This window comes from Coffea eugenioides, chromosome 10 (genome assembly GCF_003713205.1).
Source record: "Coffea eugenioides isolate CCC68of chromosome 10, Ceug_1.0, whole genome shotgun sequence".
In the NCBI taxonomy this organism is placed as follows: domain Eukaryota; kingdom Viridiplantae; phylum Streptophyta; class Magnoliopsida; order Gentianales; family Rubiaceae; genus Coffea; species Coffea eugenioides.
The window spans coordinates 35,870,761-35,896,379 of NC_040044.1; the positions used below are offsets into that span (position 1 = coordinate 35,870,761).

Here is a 25,619-nt window from a genome sequence, read left to right on the forward strand (position 1 = left end):
TATTTTTTAAAATAACATTACTTAATTGCACAAAAGTTGAAATGTTGAGTAGGTAACAGATTTTTTCTTATCGAGAATTTTTCCAAAATGTAACTCTCTTTAATTTTCTATAATCCTTCGCAGATTTTGCAACAAACCAACGTTGTCCTTACTTTTTTTTTTTTTTGTCAATACGATAGAATTTTTATAACCTAAACTAGCCTATTCTAGGAAAGAGGGGGAGGAGACTCGATGTGAATAGAAACTCCATCGAAACTGATCAATGAAGACCATCACATATTGTGATAATTTTTGTGGAACCTTGCCTCCCGCACCACCAAGCCTAAGAAGGCTTGGAATGACCACTGGACCAAAGGCCCAGTGGCCAACGATGTCCTTACTTAATTAATGGTACTTGTTTTCGTAGTTGTAAAGCTTGTGTTGGACTTTGATGGCATTTGGACAATTTCATTTAAAATTGGACAATGTTTTAAATGAAATATAGTGTCTAAATCAGTAAAGAACAAAGAGATAATTAATCAATCTCCAAAGATGAATAATGTCTGTTTTTCACAACCTTTCTTTCCTCAGACTTTGGGAACCAAATATGGGAATAAGATGCCCACTGTCCATCTACCAATGCGGCAATGATTTTTGCTTTTTAATCATCAATGGCTAATTTCTAAACCCCATTTTTTGGACCATTCCAAGACCATTCAACAATAAAAGTATAAAATTTGAGTGATAAATTAAATCATTTTCTGCTTATTCATTTATTCATGCCACTACTCAGATTTTTTTTTATGGGAATGATTAATATCAAAGAACCTGATTCTGTTACAATAAGGATGGATGAGATTAAATCAATACAAGTGAAAATTTTTGTTTTTTCTTTAATTGATTCAGAGGTCCTCTTTTAAAGAGACAGATTAAAATATTGTTTGAGTTCCTTAAGGGTACTACTATAAATATGCTTAGGAGATTAATCATACAACATACAACATCATAACACCCTAATTTCCTCGTCACTCTGCAATCCCTCAACCTTCTTCTTCTTATATTTTGACATTGCAAGCCCTTTAATTTGTTTGCTCAAGGAAACAAGAAGATAAAGAAGTTGTAAAGGTCTCTAGTCAAGGTACATATTAATTTAGCACATCCATTTCTTGAAAATTTATTTTGTTAGGTTTTTAACATGTTACAAAAATTGAGTTCATTAAAAGTAGGTATGGCACTCAATTTGGATACTTGTTCAGTTAGGTTATGGCTAGTAATTCATACATCTCATATAGTCTTAATTGCTTCAATCATTTTACCATTTTTTTTTCCAAAATTAAAATCTCTAGAACACTTTGCCATTTCTCTAGCCCCATAATGATAATAGCATATTTCTCATGGCCACTAAGGTCAGCTGCTTATCACATCCATGCTTCCATTTCTTATTTCTTTCCACAAAACAAAAACTCTTCACCAATTAGTTCTCCACTATGTACAAGTTGTTGTTAACTAACCATTTCAAGCTAAAACTTGGCATCCAAAGTAGTGGAAGGTGGGTGCAGGAAAGGGGGTAGGGGACCTCTAATTTTCTGTGGCGGAAGATATTAGGCCTCTCTAAAGTCATGGTTGGAAAAAAAAATCTTTCCAAAATTTTTGAGTCCTTCCCATCTATGAACGGTGGAAGGTCCAAGGAAAACTCTTTGTTGCTCAAACTCAAGTGGAGATTTGACAACCGCGTATTAAATTTCCTTGGCTCTTTTTGAGCACGTGGCCTACCTGTGGCAACTATGACATGATTTTAACAATTTCACCCCTTCTTCCCCTCTTATATAAACCTCATCTAGCATCTTCATAAATGCATCCTCCCATCCCAGAACAGCTCCTCCAATTTTCTCGTCTTTGAGTTAGGCCAATTCTAGTCTACTCTGCTGAGACTTTTAGTCCAATCCCACATCATTGCTTTTGACTCTTGAGAAGTGTATCACTCCTTTGTCAGTAGTATTAAGTACTGAACAATACAGTTAGGAACGGTCCTTAGATAGAAGAAATATCCAGACTTTGTGCAAGAAATTAATACAGAGCGGACCTTTTGCTTTTCTTTGTCGTTTCATCCCTCAATTTATCACAAAACTCATTTGGTTTTCGGTTTCTTGAACACAAAAGATGGTGGAAAGCACAGCCCCAAAACAAGGTCCTCAGAACCATCACCAAGTCTTTGATGTCTCAGTCAATGTGCTACCACAGGGTGGTTCCAAGTGCTTTGATGATGATGGCAAGCTAAAAAGAACTGGTACTTTCCCCAAATCAGTGAAATTTTTTCCTGTAATTTAGTGTGTGAACTGTGTGTAACTTGTTGCTGACAGTTCTGTTCTTTCACCTTTGGCTATTATTAGGGAGTGTTTGGACTGCAAGTGCTCACATAATAACAGCTGTGATTGGCTCTGGAGTTCTGTCTTTGGCTTGGGCAACTGCGCAGCTGGGATGGATTGCTGGTCCAACTGTGTTGTTATTGTTCGCCTTTGTGACATACTATACTTCTGTTCTTCTCTCGGCCTGTTACCGGTCAGGGCATCCTGATACTGGCAAAAGAAACTACACTTACATGGATGCAGTCAGAGCAAATCTTGGTAATTTACTTTCCTTTTTGTTTCTTTCGTTTGCTGATTTAAGGCTTTTGAATGGTTCCAACTTTTTGTCTTGCAAAAGTTGTATTAGACTAATCTTTACCTCGTCTAATTTCATATTTCAGGTGGGTTCCAGGTAAAAGTTTGTGGGGCAATTCAGTATATGAATCTTTTTGGAGTTGCCATAGGTTATACCATTGCAGCTTCTATTAGCATGACGTGAGTTCAAACTCAAGTATTGGTTTTTTTTTTTTACTTCTAATTTTTCCTTTTTATAGATGTTGACGAATTTGATTTCTGATAACAGGGCTATCAAAAAATCCAACTGCTTTCATTCAAGTGGAGGAAAAGATCCTTGCAAAGTATCAAGCACTCCTTACATGATCATTTTTGGGGTTGTGGAAATCCTGTTTTCCCAGATTCCAGATTTTGATCAGATATGGTGGCTTTCAATTGTTGCTGCAGTAATGTCCTTCACCTACTCAACAATTGGTCTTGGCCTTGGAATTGGCAAAGTTGCAGGTAGATAAAGTGCAAAGAATCTTGCTTTATGTTATGCTATTGTTTATTGACTAAATGTGGAATTGGGCTCTAGCAATAAATAATAAAGTACTTATTTCCCTGTATTTCTGTTTAATGCTTTGCAGAAACTGGCAAAGTCAAGGGAAGCCTCACAGGAATAAGCATTGGTACTGTTACTCAAACTGATAAGATATGGAGAAGCTTCCAAGCACTTGGAGCAATTGCTTTTGCCTACTCTTACTCCCTCATCCTTATTGAAATTCAGGTAATTTTTCATTCCCAAGTCATCATCCCCATTGGACTAATTTTTTTCCTTTTTTCTTTTTTCCCTTTTCTTGGTTCAATCTTAAAGAAGAGATTAAAAATTTTTTTTTTTTTGGTGTGTATTTATTGCAGGATACAATCAAAGCCCCACCATCAGAATACAAGACAATGAAGAAGGCAACTCTATTAAGTGTGGCAGTTACCACAATTTTCTACATGTCATGTGGCTGCTTTGGCTATGCTGCTTTTGGAGACCTTGCTCCTGGCAATCTTTTAACTGGATTTGGCTTCTACAACCCATACTGGCTTCTTGATATTGCAAATATTGCAATTGTTATCCATCTAGTTGGCGCATACCAAGTCTACTGCCAACCCCTTTTCGCCTTCATCGAAAAAACTGCCAGAAACTGGTTCCCAGAAAACAAATTCATCACCAAGGAAATCGAAATACCAATCCCTGGATTCAAGCCATACAAGCTCAACCTTTTCAGGTTGGTTTGGCGATCAATTTTTGTTGTTATCACCACGGTCATTTCCATGCTCATGCCATTCTTCAATGATGTGGTTGGAATTCTTGGAGCATTTGGATTTTGGCCCCTCACAGTTTACTTCCCCGTGGAAATGTACATAGTTCAAAAGAAGATACCAAAGTGGAGCACCAGATGGCTCTGCCTACAAATCCTGAGCTTGGCTTGCTTGATCATTTCTGTGGCTGCTGCAGCTGGTTCATTTGCTGGAGTTGTTAATGATCTCAAAGTTTACAAGGCCTTCAAGACTAGTTATTGATTCGGTTCAGCTTCATCAACATCAAAAATAGTTCAGATTTCTGAAATTGACGAGGCAGAAGTGAAGATTAGGATTTCAATTCTCATTGATGTCCATAACAACAATCATAAAGGGGTATGGATAATACACACCTCTAATATTATTACCCTCTGTAGTTTACTTTGTTCTTACGGTTCCCCAAAATGGTGGATCCAATGTATGTATGTATTTGGAAGTCAAAATATGAGTCATCTTTCATGTCCCCTCTATGTAACTTTACCTGTTTCCATTTGAATACAAATTCAATCAAAGCCTTCAAAGCCATTTTTTCTCCTTTAATAGCAATTTCACAACCTTATCGAGAAAGTATCTAAATGTAAGAGACATGCAAAATATGTTCAAACTCTTGAGATAATTTTGATGCAATGAAATGAAGCAGATAGTAATTCTTTACTAGTAGCGCACTTCTTTAGTCTGACCATTGTCTTGACCACCAAAATCCATGTTTTGATAAAATTAATGAAATCTTGTCAAATTCTCCATGCTCTTGTAAAAGGAATTAGATACTGAAATCAAGAGATAATGCTATTGCATTTCTCCTGTGATCAGTCCATTATTGGTGCGTACCCATTAAAGAAGACACAGCCACTTAACAACTTGCTCCACTTGTACAAAACCAAAACACAATTCCAGCCAGAGGCAGAGGCATATATTGCCACTAAGAAATTCAGTTTCTAGGTATTTAATCTTCCAGCCAGCAAGCTCAGGGTTTAGGTATAAAAAAGTATGAGTTTAGGTCCCATCTGATTTGCTATTTTTTGAAAATTTTGTGGAAATAAGTATTGTAATAATTTGATATATGCGAGGATAAAAAAATAAAGTGATTTTTTTTTTTGGGTAAGTTAGAATTTGTTCCCAAGCAGTAAAATGTACGTTACGATCAGTACAATAAAGCTGATCCACAAGGTGGAATCAGTAAAATAAACAATGAGACGTGAACAACCAAAATCCAACCAAAATTACAATCAAACAGTGGTTAAGGCCGAAATATGGATTGAGACAAATTCCATTCGCACATATTGGGTTGAGACTTAGTGACCCGTGTCAAGCACATCAACCTACTTTTCACTAAGGATTACACTTGTTTTGTAGTCTAATAGCTTCAATGTAAGAGTTTGTGAATATCCTTTGATTTCTTTCATTCCAAACACAATAAACTGCAGCAGCTAGCACCAGTTTAAGGACCAAATTCTGGAAACTTTTTGACCTTCACAGTCATGGTAGCCCAACTAATAGTCTCTTGCCACCTACTACCTTCAAACCATATGATATTGGATTTCTGCAATAAATACCGCCGTAATCTGTAAGTGAATGGACAAGAGGAAAAAAGGATGAAGGAATGGCGGGGAATAGGTTTTGGATACCAAACAGTGCTGTACTAAGTGACAATCAGCCTACGCGATCTAAAGAAATTCCAAACTTTTTGCCCGGTGAATTCTTCTTCCTTCTATACGCACCACATCACCTATATTTATGGAAAACGTAAAAATTTTTTCATAAAAATCTATAATCTAAACAAGGCCTTAGCATTTTGTTGAGACGTGCCAAACTTGTGTATCTTGTAAAGTAGTGCTCAATTTTCAACTAATTGGGCGCTCTAAAAGGCTAACACTAGAAAGAAATTTTGTCCAACCAAACAAATAAAATATTGGATAAAATTCCTTCCAACTCCTTTTAGTATTTTTAAGGTAATGATATTTATACCCTATAGGGTTACTTACACGGTTGTATTACATATATACTCTGCCTGGTGCCTCGCTACTATATCAAAGGATGTTCAAGAAGCTAAAAACAGTATGTGATTATCATTATCCTACATCATATGGAACTTTTTCCTTTTTCTTTTCTCCCTCTTTTTTCTGGTAATCAAAGGTTGTTTTAGATGGAATCGAGGCAAATAAAATTGCAATAGGTATGGCTGTGTACAGTTATCGTGTCTGATCTATGCTTTTGTACACACTTCCATTTTCTAGTTGTGTGTGTGAATTTTTTTTAATTGGTTGAAAGTGTAAATTTTACTTAGATACATTAAAAGTTGTAAGAAGTGCAACAGTTTGAGCACAATCGGATCGATGACAACAACTGCACCTGCCTCATTTTCAATTTAGACATATCAGATTTGCTGTCTCTGTGGGGGTGGGATGCGGTTTTCAACTCATGGGCACTAGAAAACAAAGGAAAATAAAATGGTGAAAGTTTCCCTCACCTCTAGCAAAACTCCTTGAATCATCTCTCATTTCTTATCATACTTGATTGATTAAGATGTACTCAATATATCTGTCTAACTTTTCCCCCATTCTTTCACATTATGCTCTGGCTCCAGCAGCATAAAGCTAGATGGGACTGAGCAAGAAAGGAGTCAACAACATGAATAGCAAATCTTTGATGCTTTGTGATGAAATTAAAAAATTGCGACTTGGTATCTCCACACGCACCATCGAAAGTGCTCTTTTTTGAAAGCCACAGGTGGAAAAGAAAAAGACAGACAACAAGAACTATCCAGCCCATCAAAATTGATTTTTTGGAATCTTGGCATTTGAGTGTGGGCAATGTTGAACAATTAGGTACAATTGTGGAGATCTTTTTGTAAGGATGCTACAAATTGTCCAACATTTGAATAGCAAAGTCTTGAAGGACACTAAGGCATGCAACGGCCAGCATTCACCTGCATAACATGTATAATAGTACTGGTTGTCCCACCACCATTCCAAGGGTTGGAGGAGGAGAAGTACAACCTTAAAGTTGGAGATTCATGACCAACCCTAACATGTTAGGCATCATTTTGCATGGAAGGGGTTGGATTTCGTTGAGAAGAATCTCCTGGAAAATAGTTGTATCTTGCAAATGATGTGCCCATCACGTGCGGTTCAACTTTAAACTTGCTTTCTATTCATGGAAGGGATTATTGTACCAGAAAGTTACCTATTGGCCACTTCCAGGAAAAGAAAACATTATGGTAAAAGTCTCTTTACTTTAGGCTTCACATATACCATCTTGAAACAAGAGTCGTAAAACATTCAAACAATCCTTAGACTTCTAAACAGGTAAAATTAAGGTTGGAGAACATTACTTTTGTGGGAAGGTTTCAAAATAATAGGACTTTTGTCCTATGTAACGTTATATACGGTTATCGGATATCTAAATAGGTGCGACTCTTGTAACTTTTGATTTGATAATTGAATTTGACAATGATGTGTTCTTTATTGTCCGAACAAACTTACAAAGACATAAGGGTTAATTTCACGTGCTCGCCTGAGGTTTTTGACAATTGCAGAAAGCTCCCCTCAAGTTCTAAAAATTACACTTACCTCCCCTATTTTCACTATTTAAGTAACATTCTAGACCCAAAAGTAAAAGGTTATACTTTTTCTCAAAATTTTCATAATGTCCTTGAGTTATAATTCACAACAAAAATGTAAAGGAAAAAAATGGTTTACGGTTTTATTTCATTTATCTTTACTTGCTATCACTATTACCTACCTATCAACATCCAAATCACCATTAAACAAACACTTATCTTTGTTCCAATGTTCTGCTTTTACTTAAAAATTTTTAATACAGACCATTGAATCAATTATAAATGCTACATCAGATACCCAAAAGCTTACCTACAATCTCATATCAATATCAGATTTTACTTAATACACAACAATATTCATCAATATCTCTAAATTTCAATTTCATGGCTGCCACCTTTTCAATACAAAATAATCTAAACTATCACTACTAATATCAATATCCAATATGCTCTATTGACACAAAGTGCGAAATCAATCAAATTCTCTCTACAAGAATAACATCAATAATTGTAAATAAAAAAAAAACACAATGCAGTTATAAATATATACCAAGACCACTTTTTTTTTATGACAATCATAATAATATAACCTATATTTAGTTCCTATTCCACTTCCTATCCTTAATTTTTATTTTTTTTTATCACTGTCACTATCTTTATCTTCATCTAGTTTGATAATGAAATTAGCACTCAATTTGTCATTTGACAATTTCAATTTGCTAATGCCTATCAAAAATTGAAAACAAAATGGGCGCAAGGAAACTATTTAATAATAATGAAAAAATCGAGAATTGGGAAAAGATACCAAGATATGTAAGAATTGGTGGTTTGGTGTGTATGGTGATTTTATTAGTAGCAATAATACACATTTGGTTGATAATAATAAATAAATGAGTTTGAAAGGAAAATAAATATAAGAGGAAGAGGATAGATAGTTAAATGAGAAAGACTATAGTTTGAATTATTGGTTGATAATAGATGAGAGAGTTTTAATATTTGATAGAGTTTTTCAATGAGTTGACAATTAATGAAGGGCATTGTTGTCTTTTTATCATACCAAGGGAGGTCTCTATAATTATGTAAACCTTAAGGGAGCTGAGTGAAATTGTCAAAAAATTTAGGGGAGGTTTCTGAAATTAATACAACAAAAAAGTTCAGATATCACAAAACACTAGTAGTCGGACGAGTCCTACAAACATTGAGCGTTCAAGGGTTTGATTTTGTTAGTGCAAAAAATTGTCAAATAAAGACTTTATTTAATTCCAAAAGTTAATTCTCATAACCCTTTTGCACACTGATCGTAGGGGACGAATTAAACTTTAAGGATAGCAATATTTGTAATTCTCTTTAAAGCCATGTATCTCATATTTATCCAATAAACATGTTAGGCTTATGTTTTTATACACAGTTAGTTTAAGAATTTCATTACTCAAGCACAAGTAGATGTACGCATGTTCCATAATCACTATTCAAATTTGAAATTTACTTTTTACATATGTGGCATACATGTAAATCTGTTTGTGTAATAAGATCTCTACACTAATAGTGCATAAAAGATTAATCCATTGTATTATGGTAATTTTTGAGGTATGACTCTATTCAATTGTTAGAGTAACTATACTATTCAATTAATAGTCGATATGGAATGAATTTTGAATTGCATTGACGAGATATATGGAAGGACAAAACTTTTAATAATCGATAAAGTTTTTATGGTTAACATCATATATTCTCTTAATTTCTACATTGAATTGTATTAATAAATAAACTACATGGCGTGCAATTGCAGTGGATTCGGATCCCCTTTTTCTACAAACAAGCCCACGTTTTGCGTGACCTATCCATTTGGGATACATAAGGTCACATCTCAATCTTGCAACTTTAACCATATATATACAAGATTAAGCACCAAGTTTGGCACAATGTGCATGTGTTGCACGAAAGATGATGTCTTTCTTTCTTTGATTATAAATTACTACAAGAAACTAATGTCCATTATCTAAATCGAGAGTGACACAAAATTTTCTTTTTGGTTAAGGTTGGATAATATTTGTTATCAAGAAAAGAAGCTCTTTTGCTAAGTGGAATACGAAAGTGTCCAATGATTACACATTTTTCAGTTAGGTGATGATACGAAGAGACCATCTCATCTCGCATCCACAAACAGTTAAGCTTACGAAAGGGTTATTGCTGTACTAGTCGTTTGGATAGATTTGTAGCAGTTATCCTAGTTTAGTGGTGCATGTTTATCACGTGTGATCTTTTTCTTTATTTGGCCTAATGGTTACAAGTTGGTAAATATTTAGCTGCAATTGTGATGAAAAATGTATATTCAATAGCCGAAGTGACTTTTGCAACTGTTTGAAGGTGAAGTAGAAGTCGTTCCATTAGATATGTAGGCCATCATATGCGCAAGCAAAAATATTGCTCTCTTCTTCTTTAATATATAATCCACGTTCCTGTTTCCAATGGGCTTTATTAAAATGATTTAAGGTAAAAAAGCGTAAAACATAAACAACGAAAAGGAAAAAAAAGAAGAAGAAGGAAACGTTTGGAAAGGGATGGCACAGAACAGAAGAAAAACGAAAAAGAAAATAGTACTTGATCATTAGCTCTCATATGCGATATAGAATTACTCTTTTTTTTTTGATAAAACATTATAATTTCTTCAAAACCTGCACTAATGACAGAGATTATATCATCAAACATATATAGATACCAAAAATATGAAGAATAGATACTACAGATTTGAAAAATAGATAAAGATTACACTGTAGAATTCCAAAAATATTTTAGAAAAGATAAAATACTTGTGGCCTCAAGAACATATGCGCATGCTTCTAATCGCTTGATATACTCATTCACTGCTTCAAGTGTGGAGACATTATAATGAGATCCATTGAGTAGACCTAAAGAATTTTAGATCTAAGTATTAAATCTGGAAAAAAAATCTAATAAAAGAAATTGAAAAAACTACATAAATTCCCATTAGAATTACTTATTGTCGAAAGACAATAAGAATGTCAAGAAAGATTAAATCCAAATAAAATTCGTTAAGCTTTGTCTTCTAAATCGACTTCTCTAGTTCCATTTCATATCCCTCTTTGCATCCTGCATCTCACTGAAATCAATATTTATAACGAAAATAAGTTCACAAAAACAAAAACAAAAAAATTGAGGTTTGATTACACTTCTTAATTCCATTAATTTATGTACTACTAGCTCAATCAACTTAGTTTATCTTTCGTGATTTTAGTTAAGCAGCATTATGTACGCATCTTCGGCTGCCATTTTTACTTTTACTTTTTTTTGGACCTAAAAGAAATATTAATTTATGTATTACTAGCTCAATCAACTCAGTCTTTTTTCTTTTTAACAAATAAGCATTCATCTCGAATGGCCATACCTTAACCAACAAATCCATTTGACATCAAGCCAACCTTCTTGAATGCTAATCATGTTGGATCTTTAATCCAACTTTGGACTTATATGTGAATAATTATGTGTTGCAAACTGTCAAATAAGGTTAAGTTCAACTAAAGTAATCAATTATGATTTGGGTTTTAATGTATCTAATAGGATGTGAGTCTTTAATGTGTAGAGACTTAAGGGTAATTTCTACTTCTATGATGGACTGAAATAGGAATCCAAAAGGTAACAGGAATATTATCTATAAATAGAGTTATGGTCCCCAGATCACATGTATTTTTTCTTATTATCGTATTTTCTAGTACCACAAAATAACTCTTTTCTGATATCCCATCATCATACCAGAGAGAATAGCAAATACATGTTGACCTAGAGGGCTCTCTCAAGAGAATAACAAATACGTGTTGACCTGGAAGGTCACTCCAAAATCTCTAGGGATTCAAGTACCAGTTTGTCAATATAAATTCACGTACACTTCTGCAATTTTGCTGTTGATTTATTTCTTAATAATTGTCATAAAGATTTTGAGTTTAATAGGTGATGGTTTTCACCAAAGGTTAATATAAACTACCACCTAACAAACCAACCCTTTATGGGTGACAAGTAATATCTGAGTCTTAATCAATAGTGATATTGACTTCATGATGAATAAGTTGCATTGTTCGTAATCATTATTAATGAGGCATAGCCGAAGGAATAAAACGATACATTTGTGATGTTAAGTGGATGTTTAAGTGGGATAAGTAATAATTTATCCTCATGGCTATTACGAAATTAACTAAAGTGAAGAGTGGGGAGAAAAGCTCCACCAAGATTTAAAGATTCAACGACTTTTTTCATCGAGATCTGAAAGTAAGATATATTTTTTAAAAAAAAAATCAAGAAATTAAGGTAGTTTGGAGCCACAACTCTTTTTCCAAATCCCAATAGTACTCCCCAAACTCATTTATAAATAATATATTTGTCTCCCTAATTGGTTGATTCTGAGTTCTAGTCCTGTCCGATTTAGAAAACAATTCCGCTAATTCAGTCGACATCGGACATATAATTGAAGTTTTAATAATATTTTCTGATGAAGGAAAGATTGGTAACAGAAGAAAATAACCCAATCAGAGAAATGGAAAACGAAAGTGCCTAATAGATTACATTTTTGAGTTAAGTGTTTTGAATGATGGCAATAGTTAAATTTTACAAAAGTTTTGACTGTAGTATTTCAGTGGATAGCAGCTTTCGTTAATTTTATTATCAACTTGTGCTTTTAAGTTCCATCCTCATTGTAATCAAAAAGTTCTATCATTATTGAATTTCTATGGCTATCGCGTGTAATCTTTTCCTAGATTATGCATGTAAGCTTTGATGAAGACCTGTGTTGGATTACAATCTTATTGCACTTAAGAGGTAGGATGTTTAGCTCTGAAAAAAAGGGGTTTTTCTAAATGTGTCTATTAATTGGACACTCATTAATACATATCAGTTCCATCTAATTTATCATATATATACATATACTAACAATTAAGATCATTTCTTGTATATATACACTTTTCCTAATTAATCTTACCTTTCCAAAAATCTAATGAGATATATTATTTGCACTTCATTTTTTGTTATTTGCACTCCCACCATTTATTTTATCATATGGTCTAATAAATTAAAAGTACATAATTAAAATAATAATGGGAGTGTAATTAACAAAAATAAGAGTGCAAATAACATTTCACATCTTAATGGGCACTTGTTAGACAAACTTTAAAAAAAAAAAACTAAGGATGTTTCTAATTCGTGTCCAAGAGGGAGGTATTAGTATACTTAAATCAAATGACCTAAGGTACCGTTTAAATTCACACACTTACATTAATCACTTCCTCAAATTTAGACACTTCTCTAATTTTTTTTTTGGTCAAAAACGGCAACATATCATTCAACAAACCAGGTTACACATCCTGGAGCAACTGCTCCTCAACGTCTGCTTGAGCACTATCAAGCAACCAAACTGGAAAACAAGCTTTCCAATCAACAACAGACCCTACATTTAGAGTAAATTTTGCTAACTTATGGCTAACAAAGTTGAACTCCCTTCGAACAAAGGAGAAACAACATTCCTCAAAGTTATGTTTTAGCAGCTTAATATCCTGCAGAATTGTGGATATAACCACATCATTCGACTCCTTCTGTATTTTATCTATTACAGCCTTACAATCTGATTCTATAATGATTCTATCCCATCTTTCCAAAGCAGCTTTAACCATTGCAGTTCTGATTGCCAGTGCCTCCTCGAGTATTGGAACTGAACATGTAAAGGAAGGACAAGCCCATGTAGCCACCAGCTTCCCCTTCCAGTCTCTAGCCACCAGCTTCCCCTTCCAGTCTCTAGCCACAATACCCCAACCAGCTTTACTTCTCTGCTGATTCAAGGCAGCATCAGTATTCAGCTTGATCCACCCTTCACCAGGAGTAGCCCAACTTTCTTGCTTCCCTTCCTTTTCACTTAGCTCCCTCTCATCCTCCCTTCCCACGCCCTGGATCTCTTGATACTCCAGCCATTCTGTTAATGCTTTATGTACTACTACCCCTGGACCTCTACCCTTCCCTTTGAAATTTATCTCGTTCCTATCCTTCCAGATTTGCCATAGCAGGTTGACTGTGAAAGTAATGTGCTCCTCCCCCTTTTGCCTGACTGTTGCCTCCACCAACTCAGACCACCACAACCAAAACTTCCCTCTCAAACTTTCCAAACCATTCCACTGGATTGGAGCCATTTTCCAAATAGCTTCTGCATGACTACATAGGAACAACATATGTTCAGTCGACTCTGAGGAGACCTCACAGCATTTACATAATGGATCGCCTTGCATGCTCCTAGCCTTGATGTTTGCATTGACTGGCAGAATACCCGTCATGCATTTCCAGATAAAATGTTTTAGTTTATGCTTCATATTAAGTTGCCATAAAACCTTCCAACCCCTTGCATTTACCTCATTCCTACTACCAGATTCCTCATGACTATTTCTCACCTTTCTTTCTATCCTCCTCTCCTGGACAAACCTATAACCAGACTTGACAGTGTACTCCCCATTAGCAGAATATGCCCAGAAGAGTCTATCCTTGGTATCCTGCAGGCTCAAGGGAATCTGCTGGATCCTTTCCCTATCTTCCTTCACAAACACCCTTTCCAGCACCTCCTCATTCCAACTCCTATTTTTTATCGACTCACTAACTCTACACAATCCCAAACCTAAAACCCGCTGTGTACTCACCATCCCCCCAGCCACCCCAGGGATCCATCTATCTTTCCAAATATCTATAGACTTCCCATCTCCCACTCTCTTCCACACCCCCTCTTCCAGCAGTGACCTTGCACTCAAAATACTTTTCCAACACCATGAATCAGTATGTCTTCCCTTTCTCTTCCAGATTGAGGTGCCTTTGAAGTATTTGGCTTTAAGTAACTTACTGACTAGAAAATTTGGACGAGTGAGTATCCTCCATAACTACTTGGCCAGGAGTGCCAGATTGAAATTTTCTAAATCTCTAAAACCCAATCCCCCATTCTGTTTAACCTCAGATAGCTTGTCCCAGCCTAACCAATGCATCTTCCTCTCCTCACCCCTACTTCCCCACAAAAACTTTGTCATCTCTCTCCCAATACCCCTACAAAGTTGCTTTGGAAGCCTGCAACATGACATCACATATGCTGGAAGAGCCATGACCACAGATTTCAGTAGCACTTCTTTGCCAGCCATACTGAGCAACTTCTCTTTCCAACCTGATATTCTACTAACTACCTTTTCCTTAACAAAGTTAAACACTTGTGTTTTTTATTTGCCAATAACCAAAGGTAGACCCAAATACCTGCTCTGTCTGACCTCCTTCATCCCTCTCACTCTCTCAAGCACCTTCAACCTCTCCCCTACTGGAACATTCTTACTGAAAAAATTGATGATTTCTCAGTATTAATGAGTTGGCCTAAAGCAGCACCATATTTCCTTAGAACCTCCATCAACTGCATTGCCTGCTCCTCCTTTGCCTTACAGAATATTAATGAATCATCTGCAAAAAAGAGGTGACAAAGACTAGGACCACCAGAAGACAATTGGAGATCAGTTAGCCGTCCCTGTTTGACAGCTTGATTGAGCAAAGCTGAGAAACCTTCAGCACAAATAAGGAACAAGAAAGGAGACAAGGGATCTCCCTGTCTTAGCCCCCTAGATGGCTTGATAAACCCCTTCTTCTCTCCATTAACATTGACTGCATAGGACACACTAGAAATACACTCCATAATCCAACCCACCCACTTTTTACAGAACCCCATCCTCAACATAAGTTTTTCTAGAAAGATCCACTCAACCTTATCATAGGCTTTAGACATATCTAATTTGATTACCATAAATCTTTCCTTACCAGATCTTTTGTTATTCAGGAAATGAATACATTCATGAGCCACAAGTATGTTATCCAGAATTTGTCTACCAGGTACAAAATGTGACAGTCCCACCTTCCCCTAAGGCGAACCAAAGGGTTCGGCGGACCGCCTGCCCAACTCTCGCCAGGACTCGATCACTCTATTCAGATAAAATAAGACAAAATCTCGAGGAAAAGTAAAACAAAACCAATTCCCAAACTTGAAACGCTTACTTACATTCATTTCTATTTCAAAAGTAATACAATCCCAAATGTACAAAAGATTTAGGTTCCCAATATTTCCAATCCTAACCAAGCACTAGAGCGAGTACAATTGCAAAAGATAACTTCAAAAGGATTAGGCTATGCTATTCTATACAAGTCTCTCGCCCTTGCTCGCATCCCCTGTAAGGAAAACAAAACTAATGAAATGAGTTAAAAACCCAGTGAGGTCTTGTACGCATAATCAAAGTAATTAAACAAGACATTAATCAGATAATAACAAGTCATTCAGAAAACATTCTCAATATAAAGTAATGATAACACATTCATTAAAAGGATACATGTTCACGTGGAGCCCTTTATTCATTCATTTCACCAATCATTCCCTTATTCTTTCAACATTAAAAATAATTTCATTTGTAAGTGAAAATCCCTTTATTATTCCGGCCATTCATTCGTTCATTCATTTTATTCACCCTCTACTGGACACTGGCCAGTCTCCACCAAACTTCGTGGTCATACTCGAGTATACCAAACGTTAACCCAGGGTCACCAAATCGCCCGACCGAATCCGCTTCTGGCTCGAGTCGACCGGCAACGAAGGGCAAGGGTCCAATTCAGCCAAAAGTCTTACATTCATGCGCAAGTAGCACTTAATCATTCATTCATTGAAAACTTCATATTCACTTAGGTCGAGTGCGATAAAGTACACACTCGCCTAGCAAAATTCATTTTGGCAATCATTAAAAACATTCAACATTTAATCAAATATTCACAAATTGTCACAAGTCACAATAACCCACATAGACATAGGAAAACATAATGTACGAAGAACACTCACCTATTTACGCAAAATAACGTCCAAGGTAACCCTCCGGGTAAAACCCTCAATCACCGATGAACCCTAATAGTAATCAAAAGAATACATTATTTTTCAACCATAAAAAACCTAAGTGATTCAAAGAGAATCCAAATACGTACTAGTGCAATATATAACTATGAGTTTTAGAATGAAAAGAGTATATTTAGATTAAAAGACATGAGTAACTAAGAGTTTTCCCAAATCAAACACAAAACCATACTAAAAGGTCTTTAGAAAATTTCATCGAAAAACGAGTGAACAGTGCCACGTCAGAATACTGGTTATGGACTGTGGGATTACATTGAGAATGTTTTCAATTCCCTGGGAATCCTCAGCAGTGAGGATACCTTTGAAGTATTAGACAATTTCTGTGCCAGTCTCCTCCTCATCCTTGCACCAATTCCCATCCCTTTCTAGAGAAGACCAATTCTATTCCTTTTCCTCCTTCCAGCCACACATGCATGAAAGAATTTGGTATTCTTGTCTCCTTCCACTAACCATTTCTGTCTTACTTTTTTACTCCAATAGACCTCTTCATCCTTATAAGCTGCAGCTAGTTTCTTTTTCAGCAATGCCAATTTCACCCCCTTTCCACTCATATTACTCTCCCTTATCTCATTCATCTCTTTTTTTTTATCTGCAAGATGATTTTCCCATAATTGCTCACCTTCTACTTGTTCCATCTCAGTAAGGCCACTCTACATTGCTTGATTTTAAATTGGAATCTAAAAAATCTGGATCCTATACAGCTATTGTTTCAAGCTGACTTAACTATATTCCCCACCTCCTTATATTGAAGCCAATTCATATCAAACACAAACCTCTTCTTCCACCTCTTCCCCATTGCAGGTTTTGTGTCTACCAACAACATGGAATGGTCAGAAGCTTCTGTCTCTAGATGCCTACACCTTGCATTCCTAAAGTTATTACACCAACCCCCAGATCCTAGTACTTTATCTAAATGTTCTCTGATCTCTCCTTCATTATCCCATCTGTTACTCCATGTCCAAGGTTTTCCCTCATAACCAATGTCCACAAGTTCATTAGTATTAATGAAATCTCTGAAGCTTTTGAAACTGATATCAGCTCTTTCTCTTCCACCCCACTTTTCACCATTAGAAACCATATCATTCATATCTCCCATAATGGCCCAAGCCCCACCCCATAACTGACTCCTTCTTGTGATCACATCCCATTGTGCCTTCCTAACACTATCATCTGGACTAGCATAAATACACACACACCACCATTCCAAATTAGTATCCCTATCAACAATCAATAATTCTATAGTGAAACCGGTGAACAGTACCTTCCTAACAGTCACCTCATCCTTCCACGTCACTGCTAGACCCCCAACCATACCCACAGGATCCACAAGAAAAAGGTTATCAAACTTAATTTTTTGCTTAACACAATTCAGGACACTTTTTTTGTTTTTTATTTCTGACAGAAAGACTAAAGAAGGGAAGTGGAGTAATACAGCCTCCTTGAGAAGGGGAACTGTCAAGGGGCTTCCCACACCTCGACAGTTCCACACCAGAGCTCTCATTGAAACTTGGGAGCCCTATTTAGGGAGGGCTCCACCATCTCAGAAATTTCCATAAAACATTCCTCCTGAACAGACCTCCTGTTCCTCTTCCAGTCATTGCCCTCCTCACTTACACTGTCACTGCCTCCAGTACTCTCATCACCTTTCCTCTTTCCTGATTCCACCCTTAATATCCTATTGGACACATCTCTCAGAGGTTCCCTTCTCCCCGAACCTTGCACTACCCTCTTCCACCCCCTACAGTTCCTCTCCTTACCCTTTTCTGTTGCCTGATAATTTGCTCTCAGCCTCCCACACCTAATCTCCCCTTTGTCTGTTACCTCCATACTGACTTCCTTCACTTCAACTGCTATAAGTTGTTCCAACCCCTTCCCTGTCTCACTATCCATCCACCCTTGGTCATACATCACCCCCTCTGAACTTTGTTCTAACCCTCTTTCTTCAGCCGTCCCCTCCTCTATTCCCTGAACCTTCTCTACTGTAATGACTTCCCTCTTAACTAGCTCCCTTACCCCCAAATCACCACTTCCTTGTACCTCCTTCTCTTTCTTCCCTTCACTATCCTCAGTATCCTACACATTTTCCTTTCCCTTATTCCCCCTCCTCAATCCCATAGTACCTACTATTGTCCCTACAGTGACCTCCTCCACTTCATGGAAGTCCTCAGTATATTTCAGGAATAAATTTGGACGTCCAGTATGATTACTATGACGTGGAGTGGAGTCATTGTAGGTATTATTCCCTGGATTTCGGTCTTTCTCACTACTACCCTTCTTATTAGGGCTCCTAGGAAAACTTGCCCTAAGCCAGTTACCATATTGTTGTTCCCCTTTCATAGCCAAGCCTTTCAAACCACAGTTCTTCTCAGAGTGACCTATAATAATCCCACAACAAAAGCAAAAATTCGAACATTTTTTATAACGAAACTCTACCCATCTCAGCTTGCCATTAGACTTAACCGTAGTACTTCTAAGGAGAGGCTTAGTCAGATCAAATTCCATAAGTACTTTCATATGTTTCCCCTCCTTACCTCCTCCTGGAGGAATGATCACCTCAAGAAGTTCACTAAAAATTCCCCCTACCTTCCTGCCTACCTCTTTAGTCATCCAGTGGAGGGGAAGGTTCCATACCTGTACCCATATCCTCCCCTTATCAAATGCTTCCAAATCATCCTCAATACCCTCCCTCCATTTTAGAAGTATTAACGGCTGTCCATCATAGATCCACGGTCTCCCATTCAAAGCTCGTTCCAGATCTGATTTCTGAGCAAATGAAAATTGAAATAGGTTTGTCTGGATCTCCGTTACCTTCAGGTTTTTTGGATGGAGCCACATATTCTCCGCGAAGCTCCTAACTGCATTCGTATTCACTTTCTTCTCCCCCCAAACTTTCCCCATCAGACTCAGACTACATTCCTCCATACCTTTTATAAACTCCTCCTCTTCCAGCCACACCCCCTCTTTCTCTGAGTTTGAGAGAGAGAACCTCCTCATCACCTCCTCCAGAGTATCCATCCTGCGCAGAAACACAGTCCCCTACCACTTCGAACTAGCCGCACTTACCTCAATTGAGCAGGAAGGAGCTGCAACTCTATGCTTCCCCGCCAAGTACCTACACCACAAATCAAACAGAAAAACTACAAGAAAACAGACACCTGACTCAACAATTGAAGAAATAACCTGGCTCAAACTGAAGAATGCTAAGAAAGCATTCATTCCTGCATAATTTTAGATCTAGCTCAGAGTTCATCCCCAGCTCCCAAAATAGAAATTTCAAAATTAGATCTAAACTGGCGCCAATCTATAATAGGAAATACTTGAACCAGAAGGTTACTGAAAATGGAAACATGAATGAAATTGACTAATAGCTAAATCGGGACAAGTGAAATTCTCGTAAAAGGAACCGGAAAGTAACAACCATCCACTATGGGGGAGAGAGCTCTCTTTAGAGAGAGAAAGGACTCTCAAAGAGAGAGACGTTTACAATGTTCTCTAAAACACAAATAGTTCAAAGAAGTTAATTAGACACTTTTCTAATTGAACTTCACTTTTTTCAAAAAGTAATTAATACTATTCATCCCATTCAGTGTCTATTAGACATCTTTTTTTTTATGATAAAGAAGATTTTATTGCTAAATTTTGCTAAAAATCTCTCAATGCGAATTGCTTCGACAAATGTAAGAGGAGAATTTCACAGAGATTCAACGGAGTTAGATATTTTATAGCAAAGTGCGCTAAAATAAGTCTTATAAGGAATAGTTAAAGTGATGAAAGAATTGATATTTAAAAGCCGAAATGAGACCAGTTTAAATATCATTCAGTACCCAAGCCTACATATTATAGTTCTAACGTACAGTTGGGGCTGGCAATGCACTACTGAACTTATTTTTATTCGCATGAAAAACAACTTTTTATAATTCAACAATTTGCTTACAATGACGCAAGTTTGAGAAAGAAAGTAACCAAGTATGCATGGAAGATAAATAATAAAAATGATTGGAAAAAGAGAAGAGGGGTATCACAAGAAAAAAAAATTAACTTTGATGATCGTTTCAAAGTTCAAACCCTTCTTATAAAATTCCATAGTGACCAAGGAGCAAGGTGATAATCAGGAGGTCACAAAAGAGTAAGCTCATTTCTTTTTTCGCTTCTTTTAACTAAGTTCCACTTCTCTTGTCTTTTTTATTTTCCCTCTATTATCTTATCAGTCATCACTTAGCAAGATATAGTTAAACCCTTTTGTGAAATTGTATAGAATCAATACTTCCCGCCATGCCTAGAAAAATCAGCCCAGGGAGATTTTAGAGCAGTTGCCTTTAGTGTACATGTAACTTCCATTCCTAGTTCAATTTCAGGGGAAAAATCTGCATGACATGCATTTTTGTTTATATACATTATTTGACAACAAAAAACAATTTTATGTGTTTGCTCACAAAATCTTATAATGTATACATGAACGGTTATAACCACACTCGGAGTGCTCGGCTCAAGTTCAAGCGAAGGTTAAGAAAGTGTAAAACTCGATGAGTTCAAATATACTTATTAGGAATTCAACTTGAGCTCGAGCATGGTGCTACCTAAATCAAACTATTTCTCAATTTTTGTAGAAATGGGAGAGAGCCCAGGAACAATAGCTTCTCCAAGTTAATGCACTAGGATTGCAAACAAATCAATATCGAGTTCGAACCTGCCAAGTTGAGCTATCAAACTCGAATTGAGTATAGAGAAACTTAACTTGTTAATTGACGAGTCGACTAGAATATATGTGTGTATATATATTATTTTAATAATAAAATTACATATATATTCTAATATTTTTTTATTATTTAGTGAGGAATATGACTATTTTAATCATTTTTTAAAATAAAATAATTTGTATTTTATTTTTTTAAGATCAAGTATGCTTGAACTTGTGTTCGACTAGGTTCGAATTTGAGGTCGAGTTCGAGTTTTACACTGAGAATTCGTCGAATTTGAGTTAGAATTCGATCTTGACAAAATTAAATTGAGACTTAATTCGATTAGATTAAAACTCGATTCAACTACATTTGTTTATGGTCCTATTTCACAACAACTAATGTGAGTATAGTATGATTACACAGTGATTTTGAAAATTATAGATTTCACCCTCAAAACTTCCCTCAAATAATCATTATCCGGCGAAACTCCTTCATCATGATCAGCTATGTTTGTTGCCTAATATCAAATCGCTGTCTTCTCTGATTCATGGGATTGACAATGGGTACTGTTTTTGAAAGCCTAATTGAGAAGTTATAGTGTACCAAATATGTAACACACTAAAGAAGGAACTCTATGCTTAGGGTGATAAACAATTAACAATACTAATAAAAATGTAGCCAATTTGAACCAGTATCGGATCCACTTCTTGTGGTGTGCCCTAAGGGCACCAAATATAATGCTCTTTTGCAAAAACTGGTCATATTCTATGCCCACAGGGCGACTTAAATTATTAATAAGTGCAATTATTCGTTTTGAACCTTTATGAGAATAACCCCAACAAAGACAAAAAAGTAAAATAAAATAAAAGAGTAAAACCTGGTCCAATCTTTTAACTTAAATGACCAATAATTTTGCCAAAAAGGAAAACAAGATTAAATTGGCATTTCTAACTAAGATGTGACATTGTTATAAGACAATTTGCAATTTGCTCCACAAATTCTTTGTTCTGTCCAACCATTACTAATTCTTAGTGCATTAAGTTTAGATTCTTGATATCTTACCCCATAAAGTAGTAATTAAAAAAATGCATAGTACTTAGACTGATACAAGAGCCAAAAGGGTAGAGAAGTTCCCTGTTTCGTCACTTTTTGCCTACAGTCTTGCTCACTTCCAGAACACTGAAAACAACCCCCACTCAACTCCTTACTGTAAATTGGTAGGTTGAATATGAATCTCTACCCACTCGAAGCTTCAGAAATGTTCTATATTTTTCTTCTCTTTTTTGGATATCATATAATTAATCTTATGAACACTGCATTAATAACCCCCACTCAACTCCTTACTGTAAATTGGTAGGTTGAATATAAATCTCTACCCACCCGAAGCTTCAGAAATGTTCTATATTTTTCTTCTGTTTTTTGGATACTCATATAATTAATTTTAGGGCAAATTATCCGGTTGGCCATTAAACTTTTGCCATCGTTCAATTTTGGTCACTCAACTATTAAAAGTCTGGTTTTGACCATTGAAATATATAAAGTTAAGACGCGAGGCCATTCTGTTATATTTGGCCGTTAAGTTTACCAATATGTCTGTTTGCACGATTTTCAAGATAAAAGTTAGGGTCAATTTAGGAAGTTCAACATCTTCTCTCAAAAATTGTTCCTCTTCCTCCTCCCCCTCCTCAAATCTTCGTCAGACCCTTTTCATCCACCGCAGGCATCAAGACCAAACCCAGAACCTCCCCTCAAGCAACCCAATCTCCCTGCTGCCCGTCCCCAAATTCTCCATTCGCTAAACTTCCTTCCTCCAGTCCCTCCACCAGCGGCACCTCCGCTTCAAGCCGTACATTTTTGTTCCAATTTATTTCTAAGGAAAAAGAAATTGTTCATGCAGAATTTTCCGAGCACATGTATTTCAGTCGATCCATCCAATCATGTCTGCAGAAGTACAACAAAAGAGATCAGTTCAGGGTACACTCCAATTCATGTAAAATGGAAAGCCAGTTCTGGGTTCATTCAGTCCTATTCAACAAAACCACTGATAGAAATTTGAGGGTCCAGGTCCAATCCTGTCCAAAGTCCAGGTTCAAATCCAAAATTAGGGTTCCACATTTTTTACTCCGAAAATTAGGGTTTCGATTTCTCAACTTGAGGGAACATCGTTAACCCTTCAAATTAAGATTCACTCCTCTTTACCAACAACTTAAAGCAAGTCAGATTCTTCTTCTTTTTTCTTTTCATTTAGTCTTCTAAAAAAATGTTAAAATTTTATGGTTCCTTTAGTCCTCAGTGTACTAAAGAGAGAGACAGAGGTGAGAGCAGAGAGCAGAAAGCTGAGCTGAGTATTGAGTAATTATTGCCTGAGTATTGAGTAATTATTGCCAGCTTCTGGCAGGTGGCAGGTTCTTTGTTCAATACCTTATTTTCCCTGAGACAAGTGGCGTGCAAAATGGAAAGCGGCGAATTCTGTTGAGACTTGTCTTTCAACTCCAGTTTGAAGCAAAGCCCGCCTGAGTCTGACGAAGAAGAAGTAACAGTATGCAGCACCGCCAGTGGCGGACACCTTTCACTTGGCTGAGAATACTCAGAGATCCGAATTTCGTCCCTGTCCCACACGACACTGTTCTGATCATCAATACGCGAGAAGATTTTGAACTTCCTAAATTGACCCTAACTTTTATCTTGAAAATCGTGCAAACAGACATATTGGTAAATTTAACGGCCAAATATAACAGAATGGCCTCACATCTTAACTTTATATATTTCAATGGTCAAAACCAGATTTTTAATAGTTGAGTGACCAAAACTGAACGATGGCAAAAGTTTAATGGCCAACCAGATAATTTGCTCTTAATTTTATGAACACCGCATTAATAGCATGAACAATTTTTTTTTCTCTCTTATAATTAGCATGAACAATTGCTAACAAATGAATCTATACTGGTCTGAATAAATTATTAGTCGATATTCACACACCCTTTTTAACTTCTTCCATATCCTTACTCTATACTGCCTACCACACATACACGTCGTTCATTACCCATAAACTAAGAATATTGTTTTTAAAATAGTGTATGCTAAGAATTTTTTTTTCATAAGGGTAAAAATAGTGTATACTAAGAATATTTTTTAAAAACATTGTATAAATATCGTTACCCATAAACCATTCCGAGATAGTCCTGGACAAAAGATCACAAAAGAGGATCAAGAAAAGATCCCAGTTGGACTTTCGACATAAAAAGAGTGGCGGCAGCCGCCATCCCAATCCCTTGAAGGAAGCTTTTTGCCCATTTAGATTTATACAATGTACCCAAAAAAATTCATTTAACCTAACTTGTCGCCCACCACCATCACCAGCAGTGGGTTGGTGTTAACCGGAAATTACTTCGAGGAAAGTTCCTTAAATGGCAGAAATCTTGATAACCCTCCACTACTCAAAAAGTGTGCAAATAAAAAAAAAACTTGTTAATCATGCTAATGGAGAATGAAAGAATCTCCAACATTCGAGGATTAAAAAACTTGTTCTTTATGGAGGCACTGCTGGAATAGGTAAACTTCAAAAAAGCTCCTCCATTAAAATAGAATAGCTTCAAAGTTTTAAGGGGAAATTGCAGAAACCTCCCTTGAAGTTTCTGACACTTGCACTCACCTCTTCTGTGGTTTAAGAAATTGCACAGATCTCCCTTGAACTTACTGATTCTTTGCATATTCAGTCCAGGCGATTAAAATATTGTTTTAGGGAATGAAATGAGAAATTTGCGCCAAATTTGCCCTTTGTGCTACATGCCAAGTAGTAGTAGTAAAGGAATGACAAAGTACTACAAATTAATTAATAATTAATAAACTTTAAAGGGTGTCGTTTATAGGCAAATAGGCATTACCTATTCAAAGTACCAACTCTTTATAGGTATTTTACTCTCAAACATTTAATTTATGATAAATACATCAATGTTTGTAAGTAAAATTCAAAAAATATTATAGTAATATTCTTATAAAAAGAAAATTGGTAGGTTATCTATCTAAGATAAATTAAATATTTTTAAAAAAAGAAATGGCCTATAAAGTATTAATTCTTTATGGCTTTCCTCCATTACATGAACAAAGTATCAGCTCTTTATGGGCATTTTATTCTGAATCATTTAATTTATATTAAATACATAAATGTTGGTAACTAAAGTTGAAAAAGTGTTACACTAATATTTTTACAAAAGAAAAACTAGTACATTTTGTATTTAATAAAAATTAAATATGTGAAAGTAAATACAAATTTAAATTTGATACCTTTATCAGGCAATTTAAATTTTAAAAAAAAAAGATTTGTATTTTACCTCTATTCACGTGATATGCCTTCAAAATCTCTATCAGGCAATTTAAATTTTAAAAAGATTTGTATTTTACCTCTATTCACGTGATATAGCCTCAAAATCTGAAACCTCTATTTAAATTTGTATTTACTTTCACATATTTAA

At 35.9% G+C, this 25,619-nt stretch overlaps 1 protein-coding gene across 1 annotated transcript; it reads left to right on the top strand.

Moving 5' to 3' along the window:
* Positions 1 to 1,851: 1,851 nt before the first annotated feature.
* LOC113750064 (amino acid permease 3-like) lies at positions 1,852 to 4,490 on the top strand. The gene is made up of 6 exons (XM_027293982.1): positions 1,852 to 2,266; positions 2,370 to 2,603; positions 2,726 to 2,819; positions 2,908 to 3,122; positions 3,248 to 3,387; positions 3,519 to 4,490. Exons 1-6 carry the CDS (start codon positions 2,140 to 2,142, stop codon positions 4,170 to 4,172), a joined length of 1,464 nt encoding a protein of 487 aa, XP_027149783.1. The 5' UTR covers positions 1,852 to 2,139; the 3' UTR covers positions 4,173 to 4,490.
* Positions 4,491 to 25,619: the final 21,129 nt, after the last annotated feature.